Source organism: Brachypodium distachyon, chromosome 3 (genome assembly GCF_000005505.3).
Source record: "Brachypodium distachyon strain Bd21 chromosome 3, Brachypodium_distachyon_v3.0, whole genome shotgun sequence".
Taxonomy (NCBI): domain Eukaryota; kingdom Viridiplantae; phylum Streptophyta; class Magnoliopsida; order Poales; family Poaceae; genus Brachypodium; species Brachypodium distachyon.
Window position 1 is genome coordinate 9,087,764 of NC_016133.3, and position 18,624 is coordinate 9,106,387.

Genomic DNA, 18,624 nt, shown 5'->3' on the forward strand with positions numbered 1-18,624 from the left:
GCCACACGAGGTTCGTCGTGGTGCCGTAAACCCCACCAAAAAAAGGCCTACCGATCTAGGGTTTGCGCAGAAGTAACGGGAAGCACCGCCGCCTAGCCATCACTCGCCTTCGCCGTCGCTCTTGTCACCATGACGACCACGCTGGCCTCGTCGAGCCAAGGAGAAGGTACCCATCCTCCTCATCTTCCATTTGTCTTTCTCTCGATCCCATACCGATACCAAATCGAATCACATAAAGTATTACCGACTAGATCTACACCTAGATGATTCTAGGAAGCTAACAACTCTTCCTCTGCGAGGGCGACGATGATGGTGGTGGTCGGACTCGCCGAGGGAAATGAGGCCCACCCATGCTCTGCTCGTCGTGGGAGCTGGCGGTGAGGAGGTCATCGGCGTGGGAGACAAGGTCCATGGGGGCATCAAATGAAGGGGCGGATGGCGTGACCGCAGTCCGTGGACTGTGGCGACCTCCAGAGTTGGCAACGATAGGACGCATAGGCTGGGCCAACTTGGCTTAATGGGCTTTCAGCCCAATAGAAGAGCAGAGCAGCGCCGAACGTTTCTTGCTCTACGTGTGACGCTGGAATTGGTCTGAGAAGCTGGATCGATGGAGTTTCAGAGGAGCTGGCTGTTTCCGAACACGCCCTTAGTTCATCTTCCCATTGGCTCTAGATAGAGGTGAGTTACACCGTGACTTGATAGAGGTAAGTTACTGATTTTCTTTTTTGCGGGCAGGGAAGTCACTGAATTTGGCTCATGCCAAGAAAGGAACAATGAACAGGCATTATTATTTTCGTAAGGGAAGAGGGACCTGGTAACTTAAGTAGAACAACGTGAAATGTAACGTGACGGTTCTATTCTTGTAGCAATGGAATGTAATGTAACGGTTCATTTTTCTATATACTAGAAACCAAACAACTAAATCATTGGTTCCACTTGCAGCCAACTATTCTATTATTTTTTAGGGAGATCTCTCTTTATTCACTCCAATGAAACCTCTAAATCTCATCCTTTATGTTCTACTCACGTATATTTCATTAATAGTTTCTGATCGATTCTAATCACTCAACTGCACATCACAGTATGAAAAAAAACCCGGTGGTGGCCAAATACGCTTGTATATACTCTTTGTCGCATGAAGCAAAGAAAAGATGCACTTTAAAAGATTGTGAAAAATATTACATCTAAATGTTGAACAAGCGCATATACTTGCAAAACTCCGTACAAAATATGCATCTTAAATGTAGTGTTGAGCTAAAATAAATCTATACCAATATATTAAATTGGAGTTGGTGGTGATGGTACGGTCGCCGTCATAGGTTAACTTCGTTAAAATTACAACCAATATGCCACTGCCCGTTATTTTCTTTTCCTCCAGTTTTTTTCATGATTTCTCCTACTCCGTCTTACGACCGAGGCCACCACACCCACATGCCGACCTCGACGGCGCCATGAGTTGCCTACACATAAAAAATAAATAAATAGTTTGTGATTTTATTGACCCGTAGCAACGCACGGGCACACCGTTGGTGATGGTACGCTCGCCGCCTTAGGTTAACTTCGTTAAAATTACAACCAATATGCCACTGTCCGTTATTTTTTTCCTCCAGTTTTTTTCATGATTTCTCCTACTCCGTCTTACGACCGACGCCACCACACCCGCATGCCGACCTCGACGGCGCCATGAGTTGACTACACAGAAAATAAAAATAAATAATTTGTGATTTTATTGACACGTAGCAACGCGCGGACACACCGTTGGTGGTTATGGTACGCTCGCCACCGTAGATTAACTTGTTAAAATTACAACCAATATGCCATTGCCCGTTATTTTCTTTTCCTCCAGTTAAAATGACAACCAATATGCCACTGATCGTTATTTTCTTTTTCTCCAGTTTTTTTCACGATTTCTCCTACTCCGTTTTACGACTGACGCTGCCACACCCGCATGCCGACCTCAACGGCGTCATGAGTTGTCTACACAAAAAATAAAAATAAATAATTTATGATTTTATTGATCCGTAGCAACGCGCGGTCACACCTGCTAGTCTACTACTAGTATTTGAATAGACCAATAATACCATCGTCAACGAATTTGCACACACATATACTGGGCTTAGCCCAAGTATAATCACGCACGCATAAAGACACAGCCCAGGCCCTCTTACAAAAACGGCATAGCCCAGTCACACAAAAGACAGAACACAACTGCTCTCAACAAAAAAAAAAAGACAGAACACAACCCACGCAGGCCTGTCCAGCCCATCTCTCTTCTCTCGTTTTCTGGCTAGCTCGCGATCCCCTTTCGCCTCCCGCACCAAATCACCGTCGCCTCTGCTGCTCAAGTCCGGACCGGTCACCGCTCTGTGCCTCTCTTGGTTTCCCCCGCCAATTGTTCAACTTGGTTTCCGTGGACGATGTGCGTGTGGTGATGTTTGTATACGTTGTAACCGGCGTTTCTATAAAGACATCAAACGCGGCGAGGCCGCTACTTCGCTCCGCCCGTCGGCTGCTGGAACGGCAGAAGCGCACGCTGCCCCGTCCGCCGGCGGCTGCTGCTGCGCGCCGTCGCGTTCGATTTCTAACGGCATGGATTGATCGAAGGGAAAGATAAAAATATCATGTGAAGGAGGACAGCGGGCGCGTGATTTCCATTGATTGGGAGGAAGACGAAGAAAAGAAGCACCAGATGATTTCTTATTTGGGAAAATTTATGGGACCAAAATACTGATGGACGGGTCCCATGAGGTGATGCTAAGAAAAATGCCCGTTTGACCAATTTTGGGTTTCTTATACCCGACGCTAACATTTTATCTAGACTCTGTTCACATTGGCCTTACTCTGAATCGCCATTTGTGAGACCAAAATACCGATGGACGGATCCCATGAGGTGATGGTAAGAAAAATGCACGTTGGACCAGTTTTGGGTTTCTTAGATCCGGTGCTAACATTTTATCTAGACTCCGCTCACATTGGGTTTGCTCTGAATCGACCAGGCTTGAAAACTGGCGGTTGCACACCAGAAACACCACGACGGGTCAGGCCAGTCCATGCCTCCATGGGCCGGTCAGGTGCGGGTGCGGCGGGGTGCCGCAACAATTGGCACCTCCAGAAGCCGGCTTCCATGCATGAACCGACGAGGAGGAATCCCATAGCAGACCCAAACGACCAAGTCATCTCCCGGTGGGGCCCCTGATCGACGGAAGCTCATTCCTTCCCTTGCCGGTCCAAGTTTCGCATTCGCAATTGGCTGGCCTCCCCGGAAGATTCCTCCGATCCCTTTCCCATTTCCTTCACCTTCCAGTCGACATGCCTGCCTGCCCGCGCGTATACATAAAACCCCCTTGAACGTACAGCGACCGTCCAGCCCCAGATGCCGCCCTCACCGGTTGCGTTTACATGACGTGCCGGTGCAGTGATAATCGTTTCTCTTCGTCTCCCCCACAAACCGATACAACTCCAAGATATAGAGTATAGAAACTGTCCTAATTAACATCGTCACCAGAAGCCAGCCAGCCAGCCATGAGCACCAAAAGCCAAAAGCAGCCGCAGCATGTACTAGTGCAGATGGCGGTGTCAGCCATGGCGACTCCTTGCGCCATCAAGCTGCTGCTCTTCGCCGTCCCCCTCGCCCTCGGCTTCGCGCTCGGCATCGTGGCCACGCTGTCCCTCGTGAGCTCGACCACCACGTCCGGCGGCGCACTCCCCGGTGCCGCCCTCCACCTCTTCTTCCCGCCGGCCGACGCAAACCTCTCAACCGCCGCCGCTGTACCACCGCAGCACCCGCCGGAGTCTCCGGTAGCACAGGCGGGAGGACTGACAACCCGGGCCCAGTCCCCGCCGCCGCCACCGCCGGTGGACACCGGCATTATTAGCATCGCCAACGCAAATAAAACTGCAGAGGCGGGGCCGGTGATCGAGAAGGAACGATTGGCAACGGTGGGTGCCAGCGTTAGGGACGACGACGATGAGGAGCTGATGGCGCGGGCTGCGGCGGCGCCGAGGGAGGCTGTACTGGGCGCGCGGCCCAAGGTGGCGTTCCTGTTCCTGACGAAGTGGGACCTGCCCATGTCGCCGCTGTGGGAAAAGTTCTTCCGGGGGCACCAAGGGCGCTACTCCGTCTACGTGCACACCGACCCGGCCTTCAACGGCGGCCCGGACGACGACGAAAGCTCCGCCTTCTACCGCCGCCGGATCCCCAGCAAGGTATGTATGCGTGCACACTGGACTTCATTTTCGATCTTGGTTATTTTTAGGAAGGAGAAATATCTCTCTTCTTTATTGCTTCCGATTTCTTCGATGCATGAATTCGCGCCGGGCCATGGCGCCGGCGGCATTCCTGCATATACTACTACTATTACTTTTTTGGTCCAAAGCGTTGACTATCTATCTTCCGCGTGTCGTTGGGTTTCGACTTTCAAGCCGCGGAAGGAAAGTACACAAATGGCTGGCTGGACCCATAAGTCAGTAGGTACCGTACGAAACGAGAAGGGTCCTTTCCTTTGAACGAAGAACGAGATGTGTCTTGGCTAGCTGATAGGAGTCGCGGGATGACTTGTACTACTCACTTCCGTGGTGTCTTGCTGGGTAAGCGCGATCGATATGGCGATAGTTGATTGGCTCGACACGGCAGCTTGAATTGGGGCGTGTGGAATTTTATCTCCCACATGGAAATAGATCGAGCGGGAAACTCCACTTGCATTCGAGGCCAGAGGAAAGCCTCGCCAAGGACGCTTCTGTACGTTGTTTCGTCTCATTATGACATTTTCCTTTTATTTTCCACAATCGATACGTACAGTGGAAAAAGCCTTAGGACCGGCCGGTTGCATGCGGCCAAAAAAGTGATACTCCGTACGTTTCTTGTTAATTTGTTTCGGTATCATATATAGTTGCCTCGTAGTCTAACTAGCTAGATTCTTGTGACTTTGGAATCTACATAGGTGTTGACGGCCGGACATGTTTATCCCACTGTCAGAAATGTCACCGTAGTTAGAATAACAATTATTAGTGTAAATTGTCTCTGTCGCGTTCTTCCTTATGTACACCTCGTACACGCTCAAACATATCGCCTCATCGCATGCATGACGTGCGTGATATATGTAGCTAGTGCTGGACGCATCACGACATAGTCACTCGATCGGGCCCTGCTCGATTATTTAACCGAACAAGCCAAAATTGACACTGGGTTATGGACAAGGCGTCTTCTTTGTCCGAGTTCTCTGGAACCCATACCTTTGTGGCTTTCGTCTCACATGGCGCGCCTCGTGATCGTCGAACTTGTTAACCTGATCCCCATTGCCATTGGTCTGCACTGGGCAGCCAAATTAAACCGCACACCGGCCAACCGCATCACGGCAAATCACACAAGCCCTTTTTGTAAAGTCGATCGCAATCAGCACCATGTCAATGACCTCGCGCGACGGACATAAATATGCAGTTTTAAAACAGCATCATATCATATACAGTACTATAATCCAATGGTAGCTAGTCAATTGGCATGGCGGCACTTTAGGAAAAATTCAATTGCATGCTAGGATCGATTCAAGAAGGTGATATGGCTGGTGCATATGCAGGAGTACAAAAGACATGACCGCGACATACGTATTTCTGTAAATTGGCTTAAAAGAAGGGTATCACAGTTCGCTAGTTTATTCAAAGGCAAAAGGTGTACCTATTTATATTATCCAAACAAACTTGTAAATGTGACTTGACAACTGACATAGAAACCATGCATGCATAGATATATTACATATGAAAACTTTTTTTTCCTTCTAAACAGTGTGCCAGCACCGGAAGCCAAGATGTAGGCTCGCACCCAGGTTCCCGGTGGGTAATTAACACGAGATTCATATCTCGCGATGCGAGCTGATACAGTTGGCATAGGGCATAGGAGTATAGCATTCTACTCCCTTCGTTCCTAAATACTTAACGCTGTTTTAGTGCAATGCACTAAAACAGCGACAAGTATTTAGAAACGAAAGGAATATATTAATTAGCCTTTGAACTGTAAAATAGATTATCTCGTACCGTGCACTTTGCGTATGGATATGTACACGCATCTTCCCTTCCGTTCCCTTGCATGACAAACATTCCCACCGTCCACGGTGCATGGCTTTTTTTTTCCTTTTTTATGTGATGATTTTGTCTATACTCCACGCTTAACATATCATGATATAATATAAAATAAAGACATCCCCTTATGTATATTGGAGTAACAGTTTTACTAATTATTTTGTTATGCATAATGACACACATTTAAAAACAGGAGGTAAAATGGGGCCACATCAGCATGGTGGAAGCGGAGCGGCGTCTCCTGGCGCACGCACTACTGGACCCCTCCAACGCGCGCTTCGTCCTTCTCTCCGAGTCGCACGTCCCGCTCTTCGACTTCCCCACGGTCCACTCCTACCTGGTCAACTCCACGCGGTCCTTCGTGGAGTCCTACGACGAGCCGGGCGGCGCGGGCCGGGGCCGGTACAAGCGCGGCATGGGCTCCGCCGGCATAGCCCTTCGGCACTGGCGCAAGGGCTCTCAGTGGTTCGAGCTGGGCCGGGCCCTGGCGGCCGAGGTGGTCTCCGACGCCGTCTACTTCCCGGCATTCAAGCGGTTCTGCAAGCGCAACTGCTACGCCGACGAGCACTATCTGCCCACGCTCCTCAACGTCCGGAACCGGACGGCGGCGTGCGCCGGGCGGAGCGTGACCTGGGTGGATTGGTCCCATGGCGGGCCGCACCCGTCGCGGTTTACTAGGATGGAGGTCACCGTGGATTTCCTGCGGTGGCTCAGGAACGGGGGAGGGAGGACCTGCGAGTACAACGGGGGGAACACCACGGTTTGCTTCTTGTTTGCAAGGAAGTTCTTGCCCAACTCGCTCACCCGGTTCTTGAGGTTCGCGCCCAAGGTGATGGGCTTTGGATGAATATGGAACGAGAGAACACACATACTGCGTTTTGTTTTTTACCTTTTGGGTATATATATACACTTGTCACACAATTCTTTAGTTAATGTTCACATTCATTGTTCAGCAGCACCTGTATACATGTAAAGGATAATCATTTTTTTCTGTTGTTTTTGTAATGCCTGATGATCAGAAAATGTGAAGAGAACAAGAGAAGAAAGATTAATCAGAACCAGTCATATGTGTGCTATGTTTTGCTTTACTGATACTTTACTAACTAGAACAAACACTTGGAGAAGCAAAGATGCACCCGCTAATAGGCCCACTTGCAACACAGGACTTTTAAAATACTGTACCTAGGACATCAACTGCCACACCATCTAAGACCTATCAATGCATGGTTGAAGTGATGCCAAACAGAACTTGGAGAAAGTGTACCAACATCCATACGCTACCTGCAACTTTTTCTAGCTAGTTGTCAGCAGTGACCTCAGATACGCAGCAACGACAACATAGTCCTGGAGCTATCTGGTCACAAACGAGACAGCGAATCTAATCGATTCCCAGTTAACAGACTGATTAGAGGGAACTAGCAGTTTTATTGAAATACTAGCTGCCTTTTCTGTTAGCATATCATCAGACATTTACACGGTGGGACTTGGTGCTAGCGACCCGTTAGTCGGTCACGATGCATCACACTGAATGTACACACGAATTTCATCTTGTTTTCTTATCTTCTTTATTATCCTTCTCCACCACTACTGGAGCTGCAGGTATGCTGAACCACCACTCTCTCAACCTTCTGGTGCACCTCTCTGTGCTTGCTCTCCTGACCGGCGAGTTATTTGTGAAAACCTCCAGAAACATCGCTAGGATCAGCAATCTTGTGGGTAGGAAAGCAAGGCTTAGAGCCATCGCTAACAGCGCAAGAATAGCCCTATCGGTGGCCTGTAAAATACAACTGTTAAGGAAATTTCTGATAATGGTGTTATATTAATGCATCAAGAAGATAAAGAACACCCAGCCTCTGCAACGATAAGAGTTAAGGAAATGTAGGCACCAAGCTAAGAAAGAAAAGCAATCCCTCAAGAAGGTGCCGCCAATAGTAACAGGGTGTAACATCCGGTGGTACACAAGGTAATCAAGTATTCAAGCGCTGGTTAGAGTTCTGGCACTGCCCATAAAATCCAATTGTTTAGGATCAATTGACAAATCAATCTTTTCTTTTCTCAAACACACATTAAAATAGATGTCAGGAAGTATTAGAGAGTGTCACGCATGTAGAGCAAACTAACAACCAAAAGGGGAAAAAAAACGCTAGCCTAAAAAACTATCAAAGGAAACCAACCCTGTAGGATGTGATAAAACTGGCTTTTGTCATAGAAAAAGCAAAGTCTAGCCTAACCAACCAAGAATATAACTGTTTTATCAGAGCAAAAGGAAACCTGTAGGATGTGCAGACTGTAGATTCAACTTTGCAATTTGAGCAGTTTGAGGGGGAAGAATTACAATACATATGATGACATTTCTTTTAAATAAGAGGTAAATGGACCCGCGGTCCTATTATTATTGAGTTGGTGTCACTTTAGTCCTAAAATTATGAAATTGCACACTTAGGTCCTAATTCTATTTTAAGTGGTTCACGTGAGGTCCTAAGCTGGTTTTGGGGCGTCTGACCTGCCTACGTGCTCGTTGACCCTGTACACGTCAGCAAGGGGGCCCACAGACCATAACCAACGGCACTGTAATTTAGCAGAAACCCCCTCACGGAAGGGTTATCTCTCATATTTCTTCCCTCATTTCCTTTCCGCAAAAGGGTTTCTGCTAGATTACATTGCCGTTGGTTATGGTCTGTGGGCCCCCTTGCTGACGTGTACCGAGTCAACGAGCCACATAGGCGGGTCAAACGCGGCAGAACCAGCTTAGGACCTCGCGTGAGTTACTTAAAATAAAATTAGGACCTAAGTGTACAATTTCATAATTTAGGACTAAAGTGACACGAACTCAAGAATAATAGGACCGTTCGCATTTATCTCTTTAACTAATTACATTTCCAAGTACTTTGTAGGATTTAACTCAGAATGCAAGTACTCCTCAGACCCATATTACTTGTCTCAAATTTGCCCAAATATGGATGTATCTATGTTTAAAAAGCGTCTAGACACATGTAATATTTCGACAAGCAATATGAGTCGCAGGGAGTAACTGATTTATTTTTTCTGAACTTTCAGGCAAATGGAAATTCTCAAGATTTAACTAACCAACTAACTAGAAAGGGAAGTTTACTTGCCCAATTCAAATAACTAGACTAGAACAGTGCCCTACTCGAACCTTCTAGTAATAGACAAGGACCTTTTTGTAAATTCAGGATATCGGTGTTTTCTCTCTCTCCCTCCCTCCCTCCTAATCGCCCAATTCAAATAACTAGACTATTGGAGCGAGCTGGCCAAAGGGCAGCGTGACTTGTCGGGACGGAGACGGGGGCACGAGGCACCACCGCCATGAGAGCCGAATCTATCAGGGCGAGCAGAAGTAATCTAGGAACACGTGCGTGCCTCATATAGTGGGACAGAGGGGGTATGAATTATATTCTTATCACAACATCACCTGTGTAACAGCATAGAGAGCACAGAAACTAATCTACAAAACAAAGTAAATTATAAGATGGGAGAGGGAGAATTAATAAGATATAATCACCTGAGATGGAAAAGCCAACAATAGAGCTCTTATCTTCAGAAGAACAATATTTGCATCCTGGACAAGCTGTTCAACTTTGGAAATAGCATTTTGAACAGCTAACAGCTGCTCCATTGTGTTCATTGGAGGTGGAGATGTCACCTTGACCTCAATCATTGGCTTTCCTTGACTAGTTAGTCTTGTGAGGAGCATGAAAATTGCTGAAAACAATAGGACCATAACAAGAAAATAGACTAACCATCCCCTGTGTAAGCATAAAAAACATGAGACATCACGGATATATGGATATTAACAGAAAAAAATTCATGCCTTAGTTAATAAATTGAAATTAAGGTCGCCAAGAAATTTTAAGATATAATAAGCTCATATTAGTAGTAGCAGCGACACGTACTTCCTTTGAATGTAGCCAAACTAATACTTTGACTAAGGGACATTTGATATCTAGTTATCTACAGATTTAGCTTGGCATAAATCATAAATATATGTGTGTTGATCAGCTGAACACGTCCCTGGTACTGCCAGTTTGGCATTGCTATTCTGCGACTGCTCTAAAAAGGGTCAATATTATAAATATGCTTTAAAAGAGTCAATATTATAACACCAACAATGTCATGAACATTAGTTATTTCCCCATAAATACCATACAAAAAGGGATGGACTTTTAAGATACTATAATTGGGAGAAATACGAGTGTACAATGTTTGGCTCCCAGGCTCCAGTGAGCCCAATTTTTTCAGAAATTCTAAAATCACACTTAGAATTAGATGTACCCTACATACCTGTATTAGCTAAGGACTCCACCAATTTGCCCAGTGTATTGCTACGGACTCCACCAATTTATTTATGCTTAGAACAAATTATTTTAACTGATAATTATCCTTTTAAACCCTGACATCTTTTCCGTGTAAATTTCGATGTCTTTTCTGATCAGCCCTAGTTGCAACTTTTCAAGCAAGGAACAAAGCTACAAATAAAGAACTTTTGGTGCCCGTGAGTATCGAACAAAAAATAGTTCTTTTTTAAAAGGTAAGATGTTGGTGTTAGACAAGAGAAAATAATAGCCATAGCACCGCATAATAAGAACGGGGTTGTGTATTTATGTAGTAATCGATTGAGCATTGAAAAATGAAATGAAGAAGAATCCCTTATGCGCTTTATTCACAAGTTTTTGTTGGAAAAGATGTTGCAGAAATGAAGGGAGAGAAATCACTAGAATCCCAGATTTTAGCTTGTTTGTTGCCTTAGGCGTGGGATTGGCTTGTTGGTTGCCTTAGCCATGGGATTGGCGTTGTTTGTTGCCTTTTGCATGGATTTGTCGGCTCCAATGGTTCACATGGAAGAAATTATTACTATGCTTAGGGGTGAGGGAGGGGGGAGAACCAGTACCAAGTATAAATTAATAGATACTCCCTCCGTTTCTAAATACTTGTCGTGGTTTTAGTGCAATATATAGATATAAACTAACATGTACTGTGTACATGTCAGAACATTTCGATTTTTTTTCAAAACTAAAAATAAGGCTTTTGATTCTTTTGAGAAACTCGGCTTACCAGAGCCCCTCAGCCCTCGATCAATTTTGAGTTCAGAAGAGAAGTACTTTATATATGAGGGAGAGCACTTTTTTTATGGGTGAACACATTTTTTTTTCCGCCATGCCTGATTTTATGCGTTATAGCTCTGACTTGACTGTCCTAAAACACTATCTGTTACAATCAAATCTAAACAATCAGCTAGAAATAAAACTTTGATCCTGATTCCTAAATTTAACTCATACTTTTAAGGAGACTTTGCAAGCTGAGCAAACTTTTGAGGACTATATGTGCTAGTAGGCCCACATGAATAACGGTTTGGCTCCTATGGTAACCAACTACATTCATAAAACTGTGAAGGGTTAGTAAAGACGGTAAAAATCAAATTTGCAGATTTGGTACATAACTAAATCTGGATTCAAAATACACATGGCCAACTCATAGTATTCAGCATTAGCAAACTACAGTCTTCACTTCCATAAGCTCTGGTCACTTATTGGAACTACAACTGTTCAGAAAATAAATGGGCCCACAATTCATCATGCGGGCAATGATCTACTTAGTTGACTTGCCAGTCATATTTTCGGTGGGCATTCTAACAGAATCTTGGATGCTATAACTACCAAAGTTCGAAAGAACCACAAAATTCTCATTTTACTACAAGAACAGAATAGTAGATCGCTAAAATGTGTAATTCAGTAGGGTTTTAGTGCTGCCATCACAAGTGGATTTCCATAATCTACCAACAAAAGGTACTACCCAGACTAACACCACACATTCTTTAAACAAATATTAACTACAGCAAACCACATAGTTTAATTTGGCAGCTTCCTTCCATGAGCTGTTGCAGAACATAATTTATCATAATTATGCCTTTATTCCTGTCCTACTAGTAGGTTGTATAAAACAACCCACACTGCATACTAGAGGAACAAAGCGTCATGTATAATATAAACAAGGTGAAAATACCAACGGACAAAGTAACATACCTGATGATAATATAAGAAGATAGCAAGCAAAACCCCAATGACTTCAGAGGTTCATCCCATAATGCCAGTGATACTAAAACCCTCCAAAGGTCACTTACGGGAGACAACAATTCCTAAATGCAATTAATATTGAATTGAGAACTGTCTATAGGAAACTCAAACTTTGATATTTTACAGAAATGGGTTGGTGCCATAGCTTTGAAAACATAGAACATCTAGAGAAAATATGAGAAGAGCCCAGGTTGACCAGTTACATGGGATGTTCATTAATGCCACTGGATCATAGGGTACACATGAATGGCACACGACTGGAGACAAATAAAGAATCCCCTGACTACTACTATTGCCATACTACACAGATAGTCAACAGTTAAAGTCAAGTCATTCTACCTCCTACTCGATATTGGGCAGCTATATTGATAGGAAACATGAACTGGAAGAACAAAAAAGCATGCTACTGGTAATTTCAGTTTAGAATAGACTAGTAGAAACCGTTGCTGTTTAGTTATAAGTGGAATAATACCATGAATAAATCAAAAGGATATAAGGCTATTCCTGCTTTCTCTTCTTCTTTTTCAAATCTTGTTGACACGACATTCTACAACTTATCATGGAAGTCCTCAAAATCATATGTTCCAAACACGAAAGAGGGTCACAGAACTATTGCAACCCCCAAATACTCCCCCCTACCATCTAGGACTTCCGTGAGACAAGGGTATATGCATGTGTATATTTCCAGTTTCTAGAACTTCCATTTAAACAAATGTTACAATAGCGGTGAAACAAGAACCTAGTGGGCACAAAACATGACCAAAGGGAAGCAAAATAAGTGAAAGCCAGATTGAACAGGTGATTTTGTTCTGAGTTTACCTTCATCACTACCAAGTTTGTATCAAGCCCGTCAACTTTGACTCCATCAACCGTGGCTTGGGCCAATTCAACCTTCTTATAGTTGTTCATTGACTCAGTAACTGCCTTCTGCAAGGAACTCATTTCCCCAACAACAACCTCACCAACCAAGAGTCTCTCATTATTACCTGGTGATACCACGCCCAGATTTGACAGGACGGCAAAGGCAGACATCGAACGCATTCCAAGGCTCATGCCTGGTTGGTTAGCTTGAGCTGAACTTCTTGATGATATAGTACTTGCTAGTGTTTCAAGTATTACATCTCCCCCAGGAAGTTTGTCACATAGATTGAACATCAAAAGAGATTCATATCGACTGGAAACTGGAAAGGCTAATTCCTCAATGGCTTGTAACCGCAAGATGCCGAGTGAGGCCTTCAGAATTATTTCCTCTTTATCAATTCCATTTATGTTGAACTTTCTAACAAATCTGTGGACATAAAGAACTTCTGATATAATGGCCAACCAGTAATCACGGCGAGAGTGGCCAGCCAACTCTGGAAATTCTATGATCACTGGTTCTGTTCTGCATTCAACATTAGAAATATACGAGTCAAAGACATGTAACTGGAGGGGCTATGAACAAATATAAATGCTATATAGCACCAACTGAAGGAATCATATTACTACTAGGTCCTAACAGAACAGATTAAAAGGCATAAGATAAATTGTGGTCTAATCTATGTTAGAAAGTAGTAGTCAATAAAAGGCATTATAAGCATAACCTATATTCAATTAATGTAACATTGCATAGTAAGTGATAGAACTTACAAGGTAGTTGATTTATACATCACAGCTTTGTCAAATAGCCGTGAACCCCATGGGCCAGTCAGCTCAGGTTTTACAACTTGCTTCAAGTCTTCTGCAAGATCATAAGCTTTGGGCTTATCATAGGTCACAACCTTGAGAGCTTCAAAGTAAACAGCATGATCCGTGAGTGTCAATCTTCCTGTTCAGCAAAGGTTAAAAATCAGTTACATAACAAAAGGAACAAGGCAAATCACACCAATTGAGCAATAAATAACAAGCAAGGCACCAACTTAATCAGCCACATCAGTGAAGACACACCTGGCCATGTTGAAATCCCTACATGTTCAAGTACTGGTTGAGTTGTCAGTGTTCCATCTACATCTAGAACTCTTTCTCCTCTCTGGGATCGGAGGCCCGATAGAAGCGATGACTCAGACTGTGTCTTCATTTTCTTAATTGCTCTATATGAGATAAAACATACTTTGAGTCCGGCCTTTACCAAACAAGATCCCAACAGAAATTCATGCTTACATATCCTATGCTAAGAGGAAAATTAAGAGCATAACTGAAACAGTATTTGAATGGTTTTGCTACTTCTCAGCCTCTCAGGCGACTAAGAAATAACTACTTTTAAGTCAACACTAAGAACCGTCCGATCTGATCATTGTTTCAAGCAAGCAAGCAAAGTGTAGTTGTTATTTGGATGCAATATATCCATCTTAAATTCAAGCTGGGGACCCACTCAATGTTACACAATCCCAGGCCTACTAAGCTGCTCGTCTCCAGCCCACAATGCACCAACCATGCCCAACCGGAGAGCAACACAAGCTTATAAGCGGTCTTGAAACCCCCAAATAAAAAACTAGCCTGGTAGTAGGGGTTACCCTCACCCTTAGTTTTTTTTTCTGGAACTCCCTCACCCATATAAGTTGATTCCTGCCTCCTCCCACAACCTATGTGGGAAAAACTCGACACTACACAGCGTGAAGGGTAAGTGAACGACCACAGCTGGTTATCTACTCCATGCAAGGTTGTACAAGTAAAACTTCAAGGACACAAAATCTCAGTTTGTGATTTCCCAAAGAATCTCCAGTTTGGTTTACAGAGGTGGTTCATGTTTGTTGAGAATCTTTACTGATCTCAATTGGTGGCTGTGGTACATCAAGTTCAGGCCGTGCCACCTGTTGATTTAGCACAGACTATCGAGATGAGAATAGATATGAATTATTTGACATGGGACAATAAATATAGTACAACATTCTATTTAGCATGTAGCATTTCTAACCCGTAGCAATGCATGGGGATTGTGCTATTAAGGACTAACGGAAGGCATCAAATGCAGAATGCAGTATTAGCTTTATTTGGGCAACAATCAAGTGGGACATAAGAAATTAACTGTCACTGACTACGTTATGCCATATATCTCCGTTCCTATATTAGGATAACCAGCGGCAGCAATACCGAGTTCTGTTATCTAGTATTAAAATAGAATCTGTAGCACTCGACATGCACATCCAGTGTAGGAAGTACACAGGTGATATCTTATCTAAACTCTACAAAGCGGAATGATTTACACCACACGGAATACCAATGTAGTGAACACCAAACGAGAATATCAAGATGTAACTCTCTCTAGGAAAATTGTCTTACATAGAGTTTATTTATTTTAAGAACTAATGTCATTATTGAAAAGAGACAGGATCTGTTTGGATCTGAAGCAATAGCCACTGTAGCGTCGCTAAGCCAAGATATACGTTTGGTAGACAAAAATATCTTGCTTTTGGTGGCAATTTTGCTAGCAACTGCCGGTTAAAGCTTGCCATGCTGAGAGATCCAAATTGGCTCACCCGCGTCGGCAAGCGGTGACGTGCAACCAATGATCATAACTGCCGCGTTGAGGTAACATAACCAAGTAATAAGCCTGGCTCGTCTTGGCTATGACCCAGAAGGGCTAGCTGAGCCTAGCCTGACCAAGAATGTTGAGCTACGGGTCCAAACACCCAATTTAATATTTTACAGAAAAAGAGGCATACACAAGATAAAACTGTTAGTGTTCAAATATTTGAACAAGACAATATCTGATTATTATGAAAAACCTTTAGCACAGAAAATAACCTGTCCAATCCTGTCAGGTACTTATCATATACAGGAAATGAAAGGCGACCTCCAGTTGATGATGAAAGTGCATCAAAGAGATTTGAAGATGTTACAACATCAGCAACTGTTGGAATGGCAGGTGCTATTCTTGAGAAAGCCTCTAAACTAACTGTGCTATCAACCTCAACCTGCAAATGGAGAGAGATGGAACTCAATATAACAAGAATATTCATAGAAAATTGTAATGTATGTGAACTCTACCAACATTTGTATTCATAGAAAATCGTAATGTATGTGAACTCTACCAACCTTTCTTCAAAAGTAATAGAAAATTGTATTCCTCACTAAAATATGTGTCTATTTGATCATCTATGGAAGCTACATCATCCCCGACTTAGAGGAAGTGATTTCCCGAAACTAGCAGATCAAGCGAATCAACAAGGAAAGCCAAAACGCTCATTACAGGATTGTAATGCAAGCCCAGCTAATTTTGTATGACCCACAGTGGTGTGCGAAAATAAATAAAAGAAAGCTTCTACCTTAACAGTGAGCTGACTTGAAGAAGAGGGAACTTCCCAAGCTAACATCATATCAAATGTCAGGCGACGAAGGCTTTTGTCAGCAAGATACCCCGCAACTTGTGAGACCTGCCCGAGTGCCCTGAAGCAGCAATATTCCAAAAAGTTTCTTGCAAAGTTTTTTGCCTGCTTTATGGAATCAGATGCTTGCACATCGAAGTCGTACTGCAGGTCATGCATGGAAACATCGAGAACTCTGGAAGGTAATTAGCACAAAAGGCAACAGCTCAACATCTTGTGGAAGCAAAATTGACGTTATGTAACTAAGGTAAGGAAAATTTGGTTATACTGCATACCAATTTTAGAATAAATTACCACAGTACAAGCCATGCCAGATTAATTGTGCCCCAAAAATAGGGGAAAAACAAAACGTATTAAGGTGGTTCACGAAACATAGGGCGTCTATAGGATGCACAATAGGTTCCCAATCAAGTAAACTGTTCGACTACAATAATTCAACAGAGTTAAAACTATATAAGTTCAGAAAGCATGTTTCCTTAACTCTAAAATGGCAAACATCCAAATATCTGAAAGAAAGCCTAATTCATGGAACATGAACCATTATTGTCGCCCTATTGCTCAAAATGTCCAGTTTCACACAATTGTATGTAGTTCCCGTTCTAACCTATGTGATCCTATGGATGGTTCGCATAAGACCCTTACTTGTACCAAGAAGCACAATGCATGCAGTAGACACATCGCACACATCAGTTACTACTTACGAGTAAACTAAACCCATTTCAGACCTAAAAACTCATTTCAGACCACAATACCCATTTTTTGCCCTGAAAATCCAGCTCCATGGACTCCGGTACAGAGTAGGAATATGTAACCTAATACTATTTGAAGATTTCCTGAGAATTGTCACCTCCATCGCCATGCCTCTAATTTAGACAGCAGTAGTGCTACCAATTCCCTAGAAAAGGAAGAACAGATGAAGAGCTAGCTTGGGTTTTCCCAGTGATCTAACTCCATAACAAAAAAAAGGCTCATGCCAATTCCGCACAAAATAATCCCGAGAAGCTTCGTGAACGACATTCTCTAAACCCCACAACCTAAGCGAGGAATAAATTACAGCATCCCAGAGGAACCATTTCCTCTTCCCACCAACGCCCGATTGTTGAGGACATTACCGGGAGCAGCGAGTGACGACGGCACTGGCCATGGGGGAGAGGCCGGCGACGGACGCGCTCTTGCCGGCGGAAGGCGAGCGGTCGGGGTCATCGTCGTCGTCCGGCACGCGGCGGGGGACGGGCCACTTGAAGGACCCGTCCCGCACGAAGCCCTCGAACCCCTCCATCAGCAGATCCCGCGTCCTCATCATCGCCATCCTCCGCCCGCCCGTCCGCCGGATCGGGCAGAGACTGCGGTGCCGTGTTCGGGTGATATAACTGCGTATAAGCGGTGAAGAGGAAAGATGTGGCCGGAGTGCGGCGGTGGATTAGACGGGGTAACAAAGCTGAAGCAGAAGCACCGAAGGCCCGATTCCCAAGCGAGGGATAATCGCATAATTTCTTGAAGGTTCGACAGGTTCCTATTTTTCTTTCTTGGGGAAAATACGACGAGGTTTTCCTTTCACGCCAAATAGAAAACCATCTTTTTGTCACTTCAATTAAACTGTGCAGACACGCCATATTTAAGTCCAAATTCAATTGCAATTTGAAAATATTAAAAGAAGAAATATAAATAAATAGTGTAGACAACAAAGAATCACTGTCCATGCTTTATTTATTTATTTATTTATTTGATGGTAAAGGCAGTTGAGTTTGACTTAAATTCTACTACTACCCAATCTTAAATTGTTGTCGAAATATTACAAGTATCTAGCCCTATTTTTAAGAATAGATACATACATTTTTGGCAAATTTGAGTCAAAAAATTAGGATCAGAGAGTATATGTAAAAGTAATATCATTCTCTAGCATACATACTACTAAAATTATGAAAAAAATAAACATTTAAAACGGTTTTCCCCAGATACATTACCTTTCTTTTATGATCCAAAGCATTTTGTAAGGCAATGTACATGTTTGAAAAGAAAGATGTACTGGCTTTATAGAAATTTGTATTAATATCTATGATATAACATAGTTATTATGAAGATATATACCATAATGGAATTAATAAAACTAGTTTAGAGTTGTAAATATTAATAGGGTTTCTTTATAAATTTGGTTA

The 18,624-nt window shown here is 43.5% G+C and overlaps 2 protein-coding genes across 2 annotated transcripts; one reads left to right on the forward strand and one right to left on the reverse strand.

Moving 5' to 3' along the window:
* Positions 1–3,370: 3,370 nt before the first annotated feature.
* LOC100832462 lies at positions 3,371–7,130 on the forward strand. Its single transcript, XM_003571178.4, has 2 exons — positions 3,371–4,206; positions 6,266–7,130. Exons 1-2 carry the CDS (start codon positions 3,523–3,525, stop codon positions 6,917–6,919), a joined length of 1,338 nt encoding a protein of 445 aa, XP_003571226.1. The 5' UTR covers positions 3,371–3,522; the 3' UTR covers positions 6,920–7,130.
* Positions 7,131–7,279: 149 nt separating this feature from the next.
* LOC100827393 lies at positions 7,280–17,980 on the reverse strand. The gene is made up of 9 exons (XM_003572779.4): positions 17,581–17,980; positions 16,409–16,643; positions 15,888–16,057; positions 14,091–14,233; positions 13,794–13,971; positions 12,984–13,548; positions 12,114–12,226; positions 9,596–9,839; positions 7,280–7,846 (listed from the first exon to the last, which is right to left on the reverse strand). The coding sequence occupies exons 1-9, from the start codon at positions 17,775–17,777 to the stop codon at positions 7,616–7,618; spliced, it is 2,076 nt and encodes a 691-aa protein (XP_003572827.1). The 5' UTR covers positions 17,778–17,980; the 3' UTR covers positions 7,280–7,615.
* Positions 17,981–18,624: the final 644 nt, after the last annotated feature.

Excerpts from the sequence above, each read along its gene's own strand:
- LOC100832462 (XM_003571178.4), top strand. The coding sequence starts at position 3,523 with ATGAGCACCAAAAGCCAAAAGCAGCCGCAGCATGTACTAGTGCAGATG. Across the intron at positions 4,207-6,265 it reads GCCGCCGGATCCCCAGCAAG|GAGGTAAAATGGGGCCACAT; the intron begins GTATGTATGCGT and ends ATTTAAAAACAG.
- LOC100827393 (XM_003572779.4), bottom strand. The coding sequence starts at position 17,777 with ATGGCGATGATGAGGACGCGGGATCTGCTGATGGAGGGGTTCGAGGGC. Across the intron at positions 14,234-15,887 it reads TACCTGACAGGATTGGACAG|AGCAATTAAGAAAATGAAGA; the intron begins GTTATTTTCTGT and ends TATCTCATATAG. Across the intron at positions 13,972-14,090 it reads AGGGATTTCAACATGGCCAG|GAAGATTGACACTCACGGAT; the intron begins GTGTGTCTTCAC and ends TTTGCTGAACAG.